Genomic DNA, 18,630 nt, shown 5'->3' with positions numbered 1-18,630 from the left:
TAGAGTTTAGGGGTATAGTTGAAGAATAACCTCATGGCCTTCAGAGGCTATCAGAACCTGCCTAACCATGTCATCTCCATGTGAACCACTTGCCTATATGATGTCACAAAGATAATGATAAGTCAACATCAATACAAATATCTCAGGATATAATACTTGCATTGCACCAGTGTGAGAGGAGCAGGTATGGGGTACTACAGCTCTGCCTGTCTCCTCAGTCTTAAAAACGAGGCACATGCTCCCATATGGTCTGCCCTGTAACACATCAGCCAGGGCTTCTTCCAACTCTGCTTTTGAGGGTATATGGAAACACACTATGGTTTTCTTTTCTTTTCTTTTTTTATTGAAAAACACAGGTATGTTACCTTCCTCCTTGTTATTTCTAGATAAGTTGTTAATCTTTAACACTCCCCCCTAGCCCTTGAGTACTTTCAATGGAGTCTATTCTCTTGCAAGCATTTGGGCTAGGCCTTCAGTTTGAAGATAACTTCATCCCACCAGCCTTGGAGTCTTTGAAAAGGGTTACTGGCACTGCCCTTCTTTCAAATTAATCATTTAAAAAAAAAAAAAAAGAGAGAAAAGAAATAGCATTGTCTTTTTTGACACCTTGTGCACTCCTTCTCTTAGAGTGATTCCTTTTGGTTCACAACATTTGCAAATGATGGAATGCTGTTCGTTAAATTTCTTTCATTCAATTTAATGCTTCAAACAGTATTTGCTCTTTTGTGTCTTGTAATATACAAGTGTAAGTGCTTAAGTATGATGCTCTATTAGTAGGTTTAATATTTTCATTGCTTTCTTTCTTTTTTTTTTTTTGAGACTATTACATCTTCTGGCTTCTGAACTGATAAATAGCAAAATCTGTAAAAGTTAATATGTTCAAAGTAAAATCTTTCTCCTACCTCAAATAATATGGAAAAGAAAAACAATTTAAAACAAATATTTAAAAACAATATTCATTTCATTTCTTTTATATATCATTTTAGAGATAAAATATAAAACAAACAACAGTTGCTTAAAAATGCTTTTCCCCAAAAGTCTGCATGCCTATTAATTACAATATTTTTTTCCTAGAAAGAAAATAGAATTTTAAAAATAAAGGCATATTTTTTTCTTTGTCTTTCAATAAAAGGTTAAGATTAAACTTGAGTACACAGGAAACAATAATTACAAATAGGAGAGAAACAAAATTTGTTCTGTCTTTTCAAAAGTTTGTTTTATGCTTGTGATCACCCAACAATGGCTGCATGGAGATAAGAGATTATCATACACTTCATATTGAATTTCATTGCACACTAATATGCAGGAGTTTGTTGATGTCAGTTGCAGCCCTGAGTCCAAGTCAGTTCCATTTAGATCCATAGCATAGAAAACATGATAGCACCAACATGAACTTTGAATAAATCTAGAAAAATAGGATCAGTCAGTCAGTTTAATTGTGACTGAAGTTGGTGCTTTTGTTAGGAGTCAACCAAGAGGATCACTCAATGGAAAAAAAAACAAAAAAAAAAAAGCAAAACAAAAAAAAAAATCAACCATTTGGATCGGAAGTAGTCAATTGAAATGGACTGGATATGGAAGTAGTGTTTTCATCAAGGCCATCTAAATCTGATATAGAAGGAGAAGGTCCTTCAGCACCAATAGGTCCAGGAACAAATGGAGATACATCTGTCTCTTGGGTATCATTGTCCATTGATAATATTTCAAACATATCATTATTTTCAGGTGGTGTCTGCAAGAGAAAACAGTATATAAATACAAGAGAAATTTAAGAACCGTATGTTAAATATGTAAAACGGTGTTAAAGGAAAAGTAATTTTCAGTAAAAGTATTAAGAATGTCATTGAGTGATACATACAAAATAACTTATTGTATCTCTTTAGGGATCCCTATTGAATGGCATTTGCAAAAAAAACAAAAAAAAAAAAACGGACAAAATTTTGAATTATGCAAATATTACTGGCCCAAAAATTATTCTTACTTCATGTAAAAATCTTTGTCAAGCAGAATTTAGTAGACTATTTTAAGCTAATGAAATCTAATAGATCGAAACATGTCCATAGTTACACCCCCTTCTTACAAACAAGGATAAAACTCTCTTTCTTCTAGGAATATAAATTAACTTCGAGAGATTCTTAATTCATAAAATTATCTTCCCTTCGTCTTTGTATATATGTGTGTGCCCATGTACGTGTGCAGATGTTGGCATTTCATGGCTTTGCATGTTGCCATAATAACAAACTACAGTGCTTTTGAGAGCCAGTGTAATGAAAAACATCCACTACTTGAAAAGCATGCAAAGGTCAGTAATAGGAAAGGCATCTGGGAATAAAATACCGTCACAAATAAATCCTCATTCATCTAACCAATGCTAGTATGGAAAAACAGAAGGCTGGATTCTCTTCCTGTTGCCAACCATTGCCTGTTTCCAAGCAAGACAACATTTCTCCTAATCCTTTGAACAAAGAGCTCAATGGTCAGAGAGGCCAAACAAATTATACCACTTGTATGAACAGTGGTTTAGTTTAAAACCACTGTGCAAATGTGAAGTTGAGAAGAACACACACACAGACACACTATAAAAACATATTGCATGAGAGGCTTTTTACAGTTTCAGTTTGCCAAATTTACTCACAAGATACATGCAAACATGGAAAAGTGAATACTAAATGATGTAGTGAAGAATCCTGATACTAAATGTCAAATCCGTTACAGCAGATGTTGATGATGATAGTGACAATGATGATGATACAGTTTTACAAGAATAGTAGAGTAAGTGAATAGAATATTCTAGAATATTCTATCTACTATTACACGAACAAAATAAACTTAATAAATGAAAAGGTTAAGAGAGAATGAGACACATTGGAAGATTTTTTTATAGCAGCAGCAGCTAATAGAATAAATGACATAATCTGGATGAAGTAAATTATCATGTATTGGTTACTTTCAGGTTGAAGGAGAGAGAAAAAAATTAAACATAACAGGAGATGAGACAATAAAGCCAAACCAGATGAGAATTGGGTGAACAGCTAAGATAAGGCTACCTTAATTCCAGCTTCTGTATAATATTAAGTGGCTGAAAGACAAAACTGGGCTAAATACTTTATTGCCAACCTTATGTACCAATAGCTCAAGATGAAATGAACTGGGGTAATCTAGAATTTGTAGAGTTCTTAGAAATATGAAAAACCAACGTTAAGAAAAGGCTTGAAATTATGTCATCTTATACTTTCATAAGATGAATTCTAACCCCAGCCTCCTGCACACACCATTAAAGAATAGTAGAAGGACAATAATATATATTTCTTTAGCAAATGGTAGCTGAAAATAAAAGCTGTTCATTAAATTAGTATTTCATCACAAAAATTTATTTATTTTATTCAACAGCGCAGGAGTGGTTGTGTGGTAAGAAGCTTGCTTCCCAATCACATGGTTCTGTGTTCAGTCCCACTGCATGGCACCTTGGGCAAGTGTCATTATACTATAGCTTCAAGCCAACCAAAGCCTTGTAAGTGGACTTGGTAGACAGAAACTGAAAGAAGCCCATCATATATATATATATATATATATATATATATACACACACACGTATTTGTGTATCTCCCCACCATTGCTTCACAACCTATGTTGGGGTGTATACGAACCTGTAACTTAATGGTTCAGCAAATAAGACTTAAAATAAGTACTAGACTTCCAAGAATAAATCCTGGGGCCAATTTGTTCGACTAAAGGTGGTGCCCCAACATGGCTGCAGTCAAATGACTAAAACGAATAAAAGAACAAAAGAATAAACTCAGAAACTACAAAGGAGCAACCCAGTGCAAGAGCGTCTATGCAGTCATTCAACTTGCTAGAAATAGTACTGAAACCTCTCTCAAATCATATCTTAAAGGAAATACACACTGGAAAATATAGTGCTGGATATAAAAATATCAGGTTGGAATATTTTAACCCTTGGTCAGCTAATCCAGTGATGGTTTAGATTAAATAATAGCAATGATAACAAATGCTAAAATGAAACTGTTGATAACAAAGATATTATAAACCATTCAATTACACATTATAATTATCATTTTACAGTTAACACAATTACATATCAATACAGAATTTTGTGTAGTTGTGTAGTAATAATTGATTCAAATGTTTGGTAGAATATGCCTCTTTACTTAATATACAGGGTTACCTATCAAATTCTATATTATCAACCTCAATCACATCAATGTCAAAATGTCAATCTCAAATTTGTCATCGTCAGCCTCAGTTTCATTATCTTCAGTCTCAACTATCAGGTCATCCCATAAATTGTGTCCAAATTTTGAATAAAGAAAACAAATGATCAAATGTTATACTTAATTGAAATTTAATCATCAATGTACTTTCCCTGATTAACTATGACTTCCTTCCATCTATTTACAAGCTTTTTAATCCCAGCAATGTAAAACTCTTTTGGTTTCAAAGCAAAGATCTCTGAAATGTCAGTTTCGACCTCCTCCTGGCTTGCGAAAGTTATGTCCCACAAATGATTCTGTAAACTATGAAACAAATGGTTGTCTGAAGGAGCAAGGTTGGGAGAATAACGTGGATGAGGAATTTTTTCCCAAGCTCTTCGATCTTCTGTGATGCGATCTTTGCAGTGTGGGGTCATGCATTGTCCTGATGAAACATCACTACTTTTCGATTCACTAAAGCGGGTTTTTTTTTCTTCAAAGCTTGGTTCAAACGCTCTAATTGCTGACAGTAGACTTGAGCATTAATTGTTGCACTAGAGGTAACAATTCAAAATGAATTACTCCTTTGCAATCCCACCAGATAGAGAGAAGAACCTTTTTCTCATGAAGTTCCCTTCTCGGTTGTGGTTGAGCTTCTTCCCTTTTACCAAGCCACTGTTTACGACGTTTAACCTTTCGATAGAAGATCCATTTTGAAGACTGTGGAATAAATGATAATCAGATGGCGCAATGTCTGGCAAATATGGTGGGTGGGGCATTGCTTCCCATTCAAACTGCTCCAGCCTTTAGAATGTCATCCTCACTGTATGTGGCCGAGCATTATCCTGATGGAAGAACATCTTTCATCTTGAAACCAAAGATGGTCGTTTTTCTTCTAGCACTGACTTAAGCTGCTCACAGTAGATCTCTTTTGCTATTGTTTGGTTTGGGTTTAAAAGTTCAAAGTGGACTAAACCTTTCATATCCCATCAATTAGATAACAACACCTTATGTGGGTGTAGACCTTCTTTAGCCTGAGGTGCCGGTGTTTCTCTTTTTCCTACCTGCTGTCTTCGGTGCTTGACATTTTTATAGAGAATCCATTTCTCAACACCAGTCACTATTTGGTCCAATAAAGGTTCATTTGTGAGACATGACAGCAAAAAAGAGCACACACTCACTCTCTGCACATGATTAGACTCGGAAAATTTGTGAGGAACCCACTGACCCAATTTGCTGACTTTTCTGATGGCATGCAGATGTTGATGAATGGTTGAATGACCAAATCCAAGCTTCTCTGCTAGTTTTTCAACAGTTACGAGATTTTGTTCCACCAGGGTTTGTAAGAAATCATCATTAAGCTCTGCATCTTCTAGGTTGTAGTTTCTAGCTCGGAATTTCTGGAACCACTTACGCTTGTTGTCCAATCCCCATATACTGCATTAATATTCCTCACACTTTCCATTGCTTTGTTACCTTTATTGAACTCATAGAGCAAAATATGCCGAATATGCTCCTTTGTTACTTCCATTACAGCTTTGGAAAAATAACTGTTAAAATCGAACTGCACTCTTTAGAACAGCATTAAGGATAAGGACAAGGTTAAATTAATACCTGCTTTTATAGCAAGTTGAAGCGGGTAGTTTATCCAACTTTTAGTTCATACAATTGAAAAAACCGCCATTATTTATAGGATGACCCAATATATATATATATTCTTTAATTTTTACTTGTTTCAGTCAAGACAAGGTAGAATTACTACCTGCTTTTATAGCAAGTTGATGTAGGTAGCTTTTCTCTTCCCTCTCTGACTTTTAGTTCATGCAATTGAAAAAAAAAAAACATTATTTATGGGATGACCCAATATATATATATGCATATAAATATACATACCAAAGCATGTACATACACATTCAATGTCTATGTCATGACCCCACAGCAGTTTCATATATAAACACTAGTAAATGTTTTACATTTGTAAAACAATTTGAAATAGAAAAACAATCACAGACCCATTTTCAAGAATTTAAAACCTGTGTTTTTTGCTTTGTGTGCATGGCCAACAATAATACCTTTACTGCTACTTTCACCATTCCTCTCTCAACAATGCAACACTGAAATGTTTCCTTGCATGAGGTATCATGTTGCACAAAGTCATCTTGTGAGACTTGAACTCACGGCAGTAAAACATCAAATTAGTTTAGGTCCCAACCCACTATTTCAAGCAGGACATCTCTGCGATGTTTAACAATTTAATAAACTGCTTAAAGAACAAAAACAATTCAAACAAATCTCTAGCTTTATCTTTTAAGAACTATTTTCTCATATAATAAGTAACTCTCCAATGTTGAATGAAATGCCAGCAACAAGCATATTATTTTAGTTTGACCAATTTAAGTCCTTTTTTTTTTATTACTAATGAGGATAGGTTGAATCTGTAACTTTTGCAGTCCCTCCAAAACCAACAAAATGTGATTTATATACATTAGAAATGCCAAGAGAAATATAATTTTTGTAAAACATTGAGAGCATTATGAAGCTTCCAACACAAGTACATCCAAAATGCTTCAAATTACATTTTTACACAAAGATATAAGTAAATTTACCTCACAAACAGGCTTAATGCTATCATCATATAAAAATCTTGTAAATGGAAGTTTGCTTGCGAGGACTTCAGTGGAACTGGAGGACTATAATATAGAAGAGACTTCGTAGTAGAAACCGAATCATGACGGTTTCTTTATAATTACAATGGAATAATCAAATGGACAAATGCAGCAAAGGATGAATAATTTTACTTTACTTTGATTCTCAATATAAAATCTGCTTAAACATTTCTAGAGTAAATGCAGAGAGTTATTTAAGTGAAACTATATTTAATGACTGGAATATTAAACTAAGTATGTTAATCTATGTATAAAAAGAAAAGCAATCTTAATTGATAACTAAGTCTTTTTTCCCTTATCAGCAAGTAGAGCAAATATTGTAGTAAAATGGAAGCTAGTATCTTTGATGTCATAAATTAAAAAAATTAATCAATAAAAATGGCACCCTTGGTGATGAGAACAATCATAATTTAAAAGACTAATTTTTATATTTTCTTTTAAATATGAGATTTCAAATAATTAAAATTAATTAAGTATGGAATGCAGAGTGAAGTGAGTCTGATCTTTAGCAGTGCTATGACAATATCAGACATCTGTCGGTCTCATTAGACATTATCAGTGAAGCATAGCCAAACCACTATTGCAGATCTTAAATGACTAAAAAAGTATATAGGATATTTACTCAAAAAGATGTGTGTGTGTGTGTGTATATTTTCTGAGGGATGGGGCATGTATTACTGATTGCAATTTTCAAAAGTATGGAAGCACAGTTGTTTTTCACAAGATTACTTTAGTAAACTTAGAGCCAATACTAAACATGCTCTAAAAGTCAAAGAAAAAAATAACAAAGCGCTTCATTTTAGATACTTGTGTATGTTTATTTTTATATTTAAATAATTATTTTCCTGAATTACTGGTGTAACTTGTCTAGTTTGCAAATCTAGTCTGTATTGGTCTGTCATAAGCCCTAGACTCATAAGACCCCAATTTTGTTTTTTAATTTGATTTCCATTGTGTACAAGTGACTGACGTCATAAGAGTCCCATTGAATGGTAAGCTGGTCCCATCACAAGATTAACTTCCTAGCTATTGCTGGGACTGGTTTATAGCTGAGTGAACTGGAGTAATGTGAAATGAAGTGTTTTGCTCAACAACACAACACATGCCTGGCACAGGAATTGAAACCACAATCTTATGGTTGTGAGTATAGTGTGCTAATCTCCAGGCTACATGCCTTCACTAACATCAGTATAACTTTAATCAAATTTTTTACTGTTCTTTAATACCTAGTTAATAGCATTTAAATGAAACAATCTACCTTTATTGAATTTTTTTGCATTAAAGTCTAATTACCTTATTACAGTAATGAAACTTCTATAATGATTCATTACTTACTGAATGAACCTAGAAAAAAGTCATCATTAAGCGAATCTGTGAATAAGGATACCCATCTTGGGCAAGTGTCTTCTACTTCAGTCGGATCCAAACCAACTAAAGCCATGACTTAGATTTGATAGATGGAAGACGAAAGAAGCTTGTTGTGTGTGTGTGTGTGTGTTGTGTGTGCGAGAGAGAGAGAGAGAAAGTGAGAGAGATAGAGAAAGAGAGGGAGAGTGTGTGTGTGAGAGGGAGAGAGAGAGAGAGAGAGAGAGAGAGAGAGAGAGAGAGAGTGTGTGTGTGTGTGTGTGTGTGTGTGTGTGCATGCGTGCGTGCGTGTGTGTGTGTGTGTGTGTGAGATTCTTTGTCTTGACATTGCAGGATTTTTGTAAATGGGTGTTATTCATCCAATATTCTGCACAAACATGTCTTGCTTCAAAACAGAAGTTGGCAACAAGGGGGGTCCGGCTGTAGAAAATCTGTCTCAATAAACCCCATCCGATGCATGCAGAGAAGGAAAACTGGACATTAAGATGATGATGATAATGATGTAGCCTAAAACTTCAGTCGCTGAATATATGATTTTTAGATGTCACTCCCATCAAACAAAAGTATGAATAGAGGCATTCCAGCCATAAACACTCCATTTTTTCAAGGGATGTGTCTAGGACTTTCTTACTGTGAGATTTTCTTATTTAAGATGGTAGAGAGAAATTTAACTGCTATTTCTAGCAGGTTTAGTAACATCATAGAAGCTTCTTTGCTAGCTTATGTTAATTATAGTATGGTATTGAGTTACATTTCTTCTATACTGTTTTAACAATCTAAACCAGAAGTTATGTAACTTCTCTACTTGTTCATTATTTATCTAGCTCAGCAACCTATAAAGACATGCAAACATTTAATTCCTTAATAATTGTCAATACTGAAATACTATGCCTCTACTAGCAGCTTTAGGTATCTAGTTTATTGAATCTACAAATGTAAGAGGTTTATTTAAATCAAGATAGTTAAGTTGTACTAATTGCAGTACTTATGAATATCAATATAAAAAAAAAACAAGTTTACTAAAGAAATATTCCTTTTCAATAAGTAATTTCTACTAAGTTTCATTTTCTCATGAAGCGAAAATAGAAGGTACCTACATGATAATTGTCTGAACTCAAACAACAGGATATTTGCAATGGAAATTGTATTATTTAAAACAATGAAACAAATGACCTTAGAAAATGCTAAGCAACATTTAAAAAAAAAAATTTATACTGAAGGTTAAACAAGTTAAACTGTAAAAGGCAAATGAATAAAACAGGCAACACTCAGATGAGTGAGCGAGAGAGAAAATACTCATTTACTTTGTGGTGTGAATCTGTTTTACATATGATTACAGAAAGTGCATAAATTTCCCATCATTTTCAGTGTCACTGTTTTTCATCTATCTTCTATTTTCTGGACAGACCTGTCAAGCCAAGTGAGATTGTAGTCATAGCCAATGCCGGTGTCAGGTCAATGGCACCTGTGCTGGTGGCATGTAAAAAACACCCACTACATTCTCAGAGTGGTTGGCATTAGGAAGGGCATCCAACCATAGAAACCTTGCCAAATCAGATTGGAACCTGGTGCAGCCCCTTGGCTTAAAAGTTTTCAGTCAAATCATCCAAGCCATGCCAGCATGGAAAGCGGATGTTAAATGATGATGATGATGATTACCTTGAGGTTTCTTTATTCTAGTTATTGCTTCTATATTTGAAATTTTTTTCTCTAATTACGGAGATGTACTTGCATAGCAAGTGACCTGATCTGAGATCGTGTGCTGGAACGAAAACAATTGCAGCGTGGAAGGTGTTTATAAGCCATTTAAGAAACACACAAAAACCGTTAGATTCACTTCAACATTTAAATTTAATTTGTGTCAAAATATTTTCGTCGCTTTGAGACCGCAACCTGTTCACTGACAAAATTCTGTGCTGCATGTGTGTTTCTTAAATGGCTTATAAACACCTTCCACGCTGCAATTGTTTTTTCTCTAAATCTTCAGCAAATTCAACTATAAGAAACAGTTCATCAACATACAGGAATTCTGATAGATGTGAAGTCTTAAACACCTCTGTTATAACCTGGAGAACTATAGTAAATAGTAGGAGGCTAAGAACCAAATCCTGATGGACACCTACCTTCATGCTAAACTCCTCACTGAACTCATTGTTGGCTTTCACTTTTCTGATGACATCTCTGTATATGTCTTGCACAGTTCATACAAGCCATTCATCACCTAGTTTTCTTAGCAACCACAAGACAGACTACAGAGTGTGGTAGCCTGTCAAAACCTTCTCCAGGTAAATGAATGCTGGATGAAGTTGCTTGCTCTAAAGCTAAGAACTTCTGAAGTTGTTTCATTATGAAGAGTGCATTAGTGGTGCCCTATTCTGTCACAAACCTGAACTGCATTTTATCTAATCTGCCTCTTTTACTAATCATAACTATTTCCATTATTTTCTTAACGTGGTCCATCAGTTTGATGCTTCTGTTGTGGCTTTCTTCTAGAATATCTTCTTTGCCTTTGTAACAGTTGTTGATGATACTGTTACACCAGTCGCTGGATATGACGACTACACGACTGACTAATGTGTCTAATATTATTGAGTATTTTCACCATTTCAGCAACCATCCCTGATGGTCCAGCTGCTTTTCATGCCATCATATTTTAATTGCACATTTGAGTGTATAACTGTCAAATCGCTTATCTAGAAACTCTGCCAAATCAGACTGGAGCCTGGTGTTGCCATCCGGTTTCACCAGTCCTCAGTCAAATCGTCCAACCCATGCTAGCATGGAAAGCGGACGTTAAACGATGATGATGATGATGATGATGATGTCAACTTTAAATATATGGTCGTTCTGTTGGGTTTACTTATGGTACATACACATGACATATAGCTTCTCTTCTATTTGATATTGTTCCTTGCTCCTTTTTTTAATTTTCAGCATCTATGACTTTATCTCCTGTGCTATTCCACCACCATGTCACATTTTGTCTGGCAAAAACTTTGCACCAGTCACAATTCTGGTCAGTGGTCTGCAGTAGATTGCCTCCTAAATGCTCTCTATATTATAAGCTTTTATCTCCTACCCCTTCTTGTCATATGCATCAACTACTACTTCTTTGAACTTATGTCTGGCCAGGATCTCTTTCAGTTTTCATACTGTCCTTTCTTCAGAATCTATGATACATTCATTTTCCAACCTGTTTTCAATTTAGCTAGTAATGATTAAGGAAAAGTTTTGTTGCAGTAATCACTGTAAACACTCATAATTGGGAGATGAGTTAAGAATGTAATTATTAATGTTAGGTTACTGCTTATGCAGTAAATAAAGTTTAGATTGTCTTAGATAAAGGAGTTTAGTAATTTACCTGAATGACTGCTGGTTGTACTTCTTTAGTCAATGAAATAATTGTATCGTTGGAATGTATATTGTTTATGCTTGGAGTTTTGGTTTTAGGAAGATCTGTACGTAAAGCATTCATTTGTATTTTCATCTTTTCTAACATCCAAAGAGGAACCTTGAAAAGCACCAATTCATTGAGTATCACATTGGGATTTTCCCTGTAGAATGGAAATTGACATTAGTGAAATTGTTTTGATGTCATTCAAATTCAGACGAAGCACAAAGCAACAAACTTGCTTCAAATATAGAAAATGAAAAAACAAAAAACAAAACAAATGTCAAGTTAAATTCACCCCACCAACATTTTTAGTGTTTTTAAGAGAAGCAAACCAAACACATCAACTAAATTTTTTTAATTTCAAACAAAACTTTGTATATTCTGTCAAGATAAGCGATAAGTCACACTAGCTGAATAAATAAAACATTGTTTCTGATGATATGGCTTTTTTTCTTGCCTCTGGCACTATAGTATACTCTGGACATATGTTTAAGCGTTAACTGACAGTGCAAAAGCTAGGATGTCCAAATTATAATGGTGACAAAATTTTTCAATGCTGGACAGCAGATGCTTGATCAATGTTGACAAGTGTTACTAAACAGCAACACTTCAACAGTAGAAAGAAGTAATGGGGGGGGGGGGACTTGGTGAATATTGGTAGCTTGGTGTCTTACAATGTCAGTATATAGTTCTTTCATATGATATAAAGAACTAAAACAGCAAGACAAAAGCAACCTTGCATGAAATTTAATGTGTCAAAAAAAAACAAAACAAACAAAAACAAAAAGTCCACAAAAAAAAGAAAAAAACTAAAAAAACCTTAATATTTTAGAACAAAAAATAATTAAGATTAAAAATATAGTTTAATTTGGCAAAGAGGCAGAAATATGTTTTATTTTGGAAATTACTAACTTAGGAATAAAAGAGCAAAAAGTCTGTTATCTCATCATAATTATATAATTATTAGTTTTTTGATTTAATTACAATTACTGGATCTTTTTTAAAACGGGGGCCACATTTTTCATTAACGAAACACTTTGAAACTTGGAGCACTGGTAGAATGTGTCATATAAAACATCTTTTTCTCTTAGTCTTCTTAAAAAAAAAAGAAATCCCTAAGTTATTCCATATTAAAGTTGTCGTATTTCTGTAATTTCAACCAATCACTGACGTCCATTCAGCCGATATACATTAAGTGCCGACTACATAAACAAACGATTCTGAAACAATTAACCCTAACCCTAGGGTTAGGGTTAGGGGTTAAAGCAAATTTAAGATGAAAAAAGCAAATAAAACGAAGGTATGGAGATTAAATACGCTTTACATCGCTTAATCAGCCAAAGGAGTAAATGTAAACAACTGAATACTTGTTAGTGATTGGTTGAAATTATCGAAATAAGACAATTTTTTACATGAAATAAATTCGAATACAAAAATATTTTTCTGCTCTATAACACAAAATAGATAAGTATACGAAGTTTGAAAGTCTTTCCGTACCAAAAACACTACGTAAAACATTAATGAAAAATGTGGCCCCCGTTTTAAAATAGATCCCAATTACTAATATGTCTACATTGTAAAGTGGCTGTTGATGGGAAGTGCAACCAGCTATAAAAATCATGCTAAAAATAATGAGATACACAACAATACAGTTGGTTAGGTTTTCCTTGTTGTCATGTGTACCAGATGACAAAGGAGTGGGGGTGATGAGATGTGAAACATAACCAGCTCATGCCAGGAAGACAGATGTACAATGATAATGATGATATTACACTCATAATAATTACTAAACCATTATGAAAATTGAATGATAAAATTAATAAATTACTAGTACAATCAAATAATAAAAATTGGAATAGTAATTAAAAAAAAGCTATTACACAATAAGCTATTATGTTATAATATATAACAATACATTTTAATATCTAAAGTAGGAAGTGCCAAATTGCCAAATAGTTACTGAAATAAAAAGAAATAATAAAGTTACAGGGAATAAAGCATAAAGGAAGTACAACATGATATCAAAACCAAAACATAAAAGAATAAAGAATAAAATTGTCAAAAGAAAATTTAAAATTATTCAAGGTATTATTTATATTTATGATACACAAGCAAATGTTATTTTAACTTTAAATAAAGCATCTCAACTTACCGATATTCATCAGTATTAGCAAGGTTTTCGATGTCATTATATAACAATATATAGGCTTTTCCTCCGATAGCAGGCATATGGTGGTTATCAAATAACCACTGTTTATCATCTTGGTCTCCAGAGTACTGTAAAGAATACAAATTTACATACATATGTATTTCATATAAAAATGAATACATTTACATAAAAATTATAATACAGAATGTTCAGACTAAATTTGATGATTTTTATGACAACCTTTTTTCTGGAACAGTCAGCAATGTTGGAGAACATAATGACTAAAATTGAAGTTGAGAAAAATAGCTGACATGTTGGACTAGAAGCCATCTGAATACAGGTGAAAAGTTACCTGTATCATGATGATTTGCACTGGGTATCAAAATGCTGTCATCATCACTGCTGAACACTGTAAAAGCTGTAAGACATGACATGGACAGTTGCAATGGAGACTATAAAGCTGTAACCAGCAGGAAGGGACAACACAGGTATTCCGACTATGTCTGCACGTCAGAATTCATCCCCACATCCATAAACAAAGCCTTAGGCTTAATTCAGGTAACCAAGTGAAGCTGCTGGAGACTGGTCAATCTCTGGCAGGACAGTGTTGCTGTTGGAAGGCCATATGTGTAGTAGCAAGATTTGGCTCCTAGCCATACTGCCAGAAAGAGGCAGCTGTGGTTGTCAGAGAATTTCTATGACTTCATCAGCCCCAACTTCTGGCCTCCTAATTCCCTATATTGTAATTCCATGGATTACAATGTGTGGGGTGCATTGATAAAGATATCAACTGCTCTGCCTGCAACATCAAAGCTGAGCTGGTGGCCAAGATCAAGGAGGTATTCGAAGATCTTCCCAAGGACACAGTGAGGAACATGTGTCAGGTTCCAGAGCCACCTTCAAGCCATGGTGGAAGCTGAGAGTGGCTGCTTTGAGTAAACCTTTATCTCTCAGCCATAATCACTTGATATTTTTTTATATTCTAAAATACTTGTATTTTTGGATGGGATATTGTGTTTCCTTTTATACAAACTGTCAAATTTAGCCTGAACACCCTGTAAATGCTTACAACCAGTTGTTCAAAGAAGGCATAAATGATTGTCTCATCAAAATATTAACCAGGGTTTTTAAGTTGTTACATTTGAGCTTTTAAATCTGTAATTTTAATCTGTTTCAGATAAAGTCTTCTTTAGTAAGCAGACAATACTTATCTATTATCTATTTAATGGGAGCAGCCATGACTGTATACTTAAGAAGTTCACTTCACTACAAATAAATTTGAGTGTTGATCTCACTGTGCAGCACTTGGACTAACTGTCTCTTACTGTAGCTTTGAGCTAACCAAAGCCTTGTGAATAAAATTTGGGAGATAGTAGCAGATTTAATCTGCTACACACCACCACCTTGGCATCAGGTTACTATTTTGATAACTTCCTCACTTCAGAGAGACTCTCAAAAGGGTTTAAGATTCTGTCCTTTCTTATCTGACACAAACGTTATGTACACATTTGTGTATTTGTGGTTTATACTGATGTTTCAGTAACATGAATTTTCCCCAAGAAAACTGGGAAAAGATGTGAGCTTACTTCTACAATTTCAACCAATGCCTTGTGGGTAAATTTAGTACATAATATATATATATATATATATATATACATACATACAGATTCACCTGCTGCAGATGTTATCACTGGTGTAGATCAAGAGCAGGCTTTGTAGCCCGCATGTGAGCCTGCCAGAGATGGTTACTGAACAACAACAGTCAACATAGACCTATGATGTACAGCCGAAGAAGATATACATACATACATATATCCATCATTTAATGTTACTTTTTCCATGCTAGTAAAGGTTGTATGGTTTAACAGGAACTGATGAGCCAGAGAGCGACAAAACAACAACTTAAATAGTAGAAGACAATTAAGTAAAAGGAACAAATCAATGAATATAGAATGAGCCAAAGAAAACTTACTTTGAATAATTCTGGATGCTTTATATATAATCGACCTCTTGTTGCACCAAATCCAAGAGCTCTAAAAGAAAAAGAAAAAAGAAAAATTAAAACTTGGAGTACATTTAAATGAATAATTATATTAAAATATAGTTCACTCTTATGATATTGAAGATGATATATATACGACTTTGGTGTCTGAATTGAAAATGTCTATTAATAATAATCACTTTAAAAATAGAAAAAAATACCAGAAATATAGCATCAGCAGTGCTTTACCCTGGCACAAACCCAAACCGCATCTCATCTAAACTGATTCTCTCTTTCTCCAATTCATTCTGTTCATTTAGCAACCTTTTATAGTGGCATCTCTAAGTCTTTCTCTTTGCAGCCTCAGTAAATGCAAGTGAGCCATCATTCATGTGGACACATTTCTTTCCTATGACATCACAATTCTCTCTCACACACAGTTTTGCAACACAAAACACTTCAAGTCTCTGGTCCTCACGACACAGAACATTGGCAAATTTATTCTCATCTGCTTCCCCTCTGGCTAAGTAAACCTGTCTCCTGGCAATCTGATACAATTTCCTGCTATCACCATTCTTCCAGTCCTTCCATGCCTGTTTCTTTACCCTAATGGCCCTGTCAACTACATTGTTCCACTACCATATTACCTTGGGTTGAGAGGGGACTTTGCATCATTCACAGATCTGGTCAGTAGCCCTCAACAGGTTGTCCCATAGGAACCTCCAGTTGTCTTCTACATCATGTGATGCTCAAGCGAGATCGTTGCCAGTGCCCCTGGACTGGCTCTTGTGCGAGTGGCACATAAAAGACACCATTTTGAGCGTGGCCGTTGCCAGTACCGCCTGACTGGCCTTCGTGCGGGTGGCACGTAAAAGCACCCACTACACTCTCTGAGTGGTTGGCGTTAGGAAGGGCATCCAGCTGTAGAAATTCTGCCAAATTAGATTGGAGCCTGGTGTTGCCATCCGGTTTCACCAGTCCTCAGTCAAATCGTCCAACCCATGCTAGCATGGAAAGCGGACGTTAAATGAAGACGACGATGATGATGATGTCTCTAAATCTCTGCCCATATGCAGGATCCTTAAGCTTCCAGACCCTTCTTCTCTATGCTGGTCATCTTCTGGACATCCATTTACCCTGATCCTGAAGTCGCTAACTACTAATCTATGTTGTGGGGTGCATTCTTCACCTGGGAAGGATTTGGAATTTATAAATAGCCATCTTTCCTGTTTCCTGGTGAGGCAGAACTCATAAACATACAATAGCCTTCAACCTGCCTACACTATACCATCATTTTAAGCGCTACATAATCACTACATTACATAAGAGATAAACCCTAAGCAGGGATGGGGGAACATTAAACCTTTGGAGGTGTTCATGGGAGAAACATCCGATAGAGGTTAGAAGATAGAGACTTCCGGTACAGGTGATGGAGGTGGGAAGGGTGTGCTGAAATTAATTAATTAAACAAAAATTCATTTTACTTACTTATTGGCCCTTGCACCCATTACAAATAGTGTTTCTGAAATTAGGCGCTCTGGATCCCACTGAAATTAAAAAGTAAGACAATTTTTTTATGTAGAATTTTTTTTATGTAAAAAGAGTGTATCAAAAGTTTAGAATATGATAGTCAGAACAATGACCAAAGCCTAATAAACTTTATATTTTTCCTGAGTGATAAACTTATACACCTTGTTTGTTCTTCCCTCACTTTTCTTTTGTTTAATTTTATAAGAATGTTTTATAGAATGAGCACAAATGTATATAGAGGATAGAGACATTTTCAATAACTCTAACGAAAAAAAAAAAAAGAAGTCTAAGAGATATATCATAATATTGATTTAAAATTTTGGTACAAGGCCGGCAATGTCTGTTAAGCGGGGAGAGTAAGTTGAGAACATTGATCTCAATGCTGAACTGGTACTTGTTTTAACAACCCCAAAAGGACAAATGGTGAAGTCAACTTTGGTGGAATTTGAACCCCGAACACAAAGCTAGAAGAAATGTCACTAAGCATTTTGCCTGTCATGCTAACAGTTCTGCCAGCTTGCCTCCTTCAAAAATATAATAATCCTTTCTATTATAGGCATAAGGCTGGAATTTTGGGGGTGGGGGATAGTCAATTACACCGACCCTAGTGTATAAATTGTACTTATTTCATCAACCCCGAAAGGTTGATAGGGAAAGTTGACCTTGCTGGAATTTGATCTCAGAACATAAGGATGGATGAAATGTTGCTGAGCATTTTGCCTGCCAAGCTAACAATTCTGCCAGTTCGCCACCTTCAGAAATATTATAATAATGGAAGACAACTATCAAATATTGTTCAAACATCTGACAATGAACTGAACAGAATAGAAAATAAAAGACAGATTTAAGTTAGCTACAGCATCCATTAAATAGACAGGTGAAGTATAATGTGTATCTCAGTTTGTAAGAAAGAAAACACAAATCAGTACATGGAAGGTGGTTAAAAATAATCAACAGGTCTACGTGAATATACAAGAAAAGCATTTAAAATGCTTCAAAACACAGCAAAAATTCAAGACCTCCTTGCCTGAAGAGAAAGTATGATTGGAAGTGAAAAATATTTTTCAAAAATACATCAGCTTTTAATATTTTTTTGCATTGTTTTATTTCAGTACATTAATAAAGTTATTTTGATAAAAAAGTTGTACATTATTCATTAGCATTTAGATTTAATATGCAAATAGTAATTGTATAGGTACAGCTATGGCCTTGTAGTTAAGAAGCTTGCAGCTATCTGGTTTCAGGTTCAAGCCCAATGCATGGCACCATGGGTAAGTACCTTCAAATATAGCCCTGGGCCGACCAATGCCTTGTGAATGAATTTGGTAGATAGA

At 34.7% G+C, this 18,630-nt stretch overlaps 1 protein-coding gene across 7 annotated transcripts in view; it reads right to left on the bottom strand.

Moving 5' to 3' along the window:
- Positions 1-942: 942 nt before the first annotated feature.
- The window catches only part of LOC106868443 (uncharacterized), a 79,843-nt gene continuing 62,155 nt past the window's right edge, over positions 943-18,630 (bottom strand). For 3 of the 7 annotated variants that reach the window (XM_089361236.1, XM_052971905.2, XM_052971894.2), the window contains 6 exons: positions 17,255-17,313; positions 15,758-15,818; positions 13,789-13,913; positions 11,604-11,796; positions 6,818-6,901; positions 943-1,732 (listed from right to left, as the gene is read on the bottom strand). In XM_089361236.1, the coding sequence (XP_089217362.1) occupies positions 1,532-1,732; positions 6,818-6,901; positions 11,604-11,796; positions 13,789-13,913; positions 15,758-15,818; positions 17,255-17,313 (723 nt within the window). In that variant the 3' untranslated portion in view covers positions 943-1,531. Of the gene's footprint in view, positions 1,733-6,817; positions 6,950-11,603; positions 11,797-13,788; positions 13,914-15,757; positions 15,819-17,254; positions 17,314-18,630 lie in introns of all 7 variants that reach the window. The other 4 variants (XR_016243893.1, XR_016243888.1, XM_089361245.1 and 1 more) reach the window with 2 other exon arrangements.

This window comes from Octopus bimaculoides, chromosome 1, assembly GCF_046866305.1.
Source record: "Octopus bimaculoides isolate indiv1 chromosome 1, ASM4686630v1, whole genome shotgun sequence".
NCBI lineage: Eukaryota > Metazoa > Mollusca > Cephalopoda > Octopoda > Octopodidae > Octopus > Octopus bimaculoides.
The sequence above is the reverse complement of the archived record's forward strand: the minus strand, read 5'-3'. Positions and strand labels throughout refer to the sequence as shown.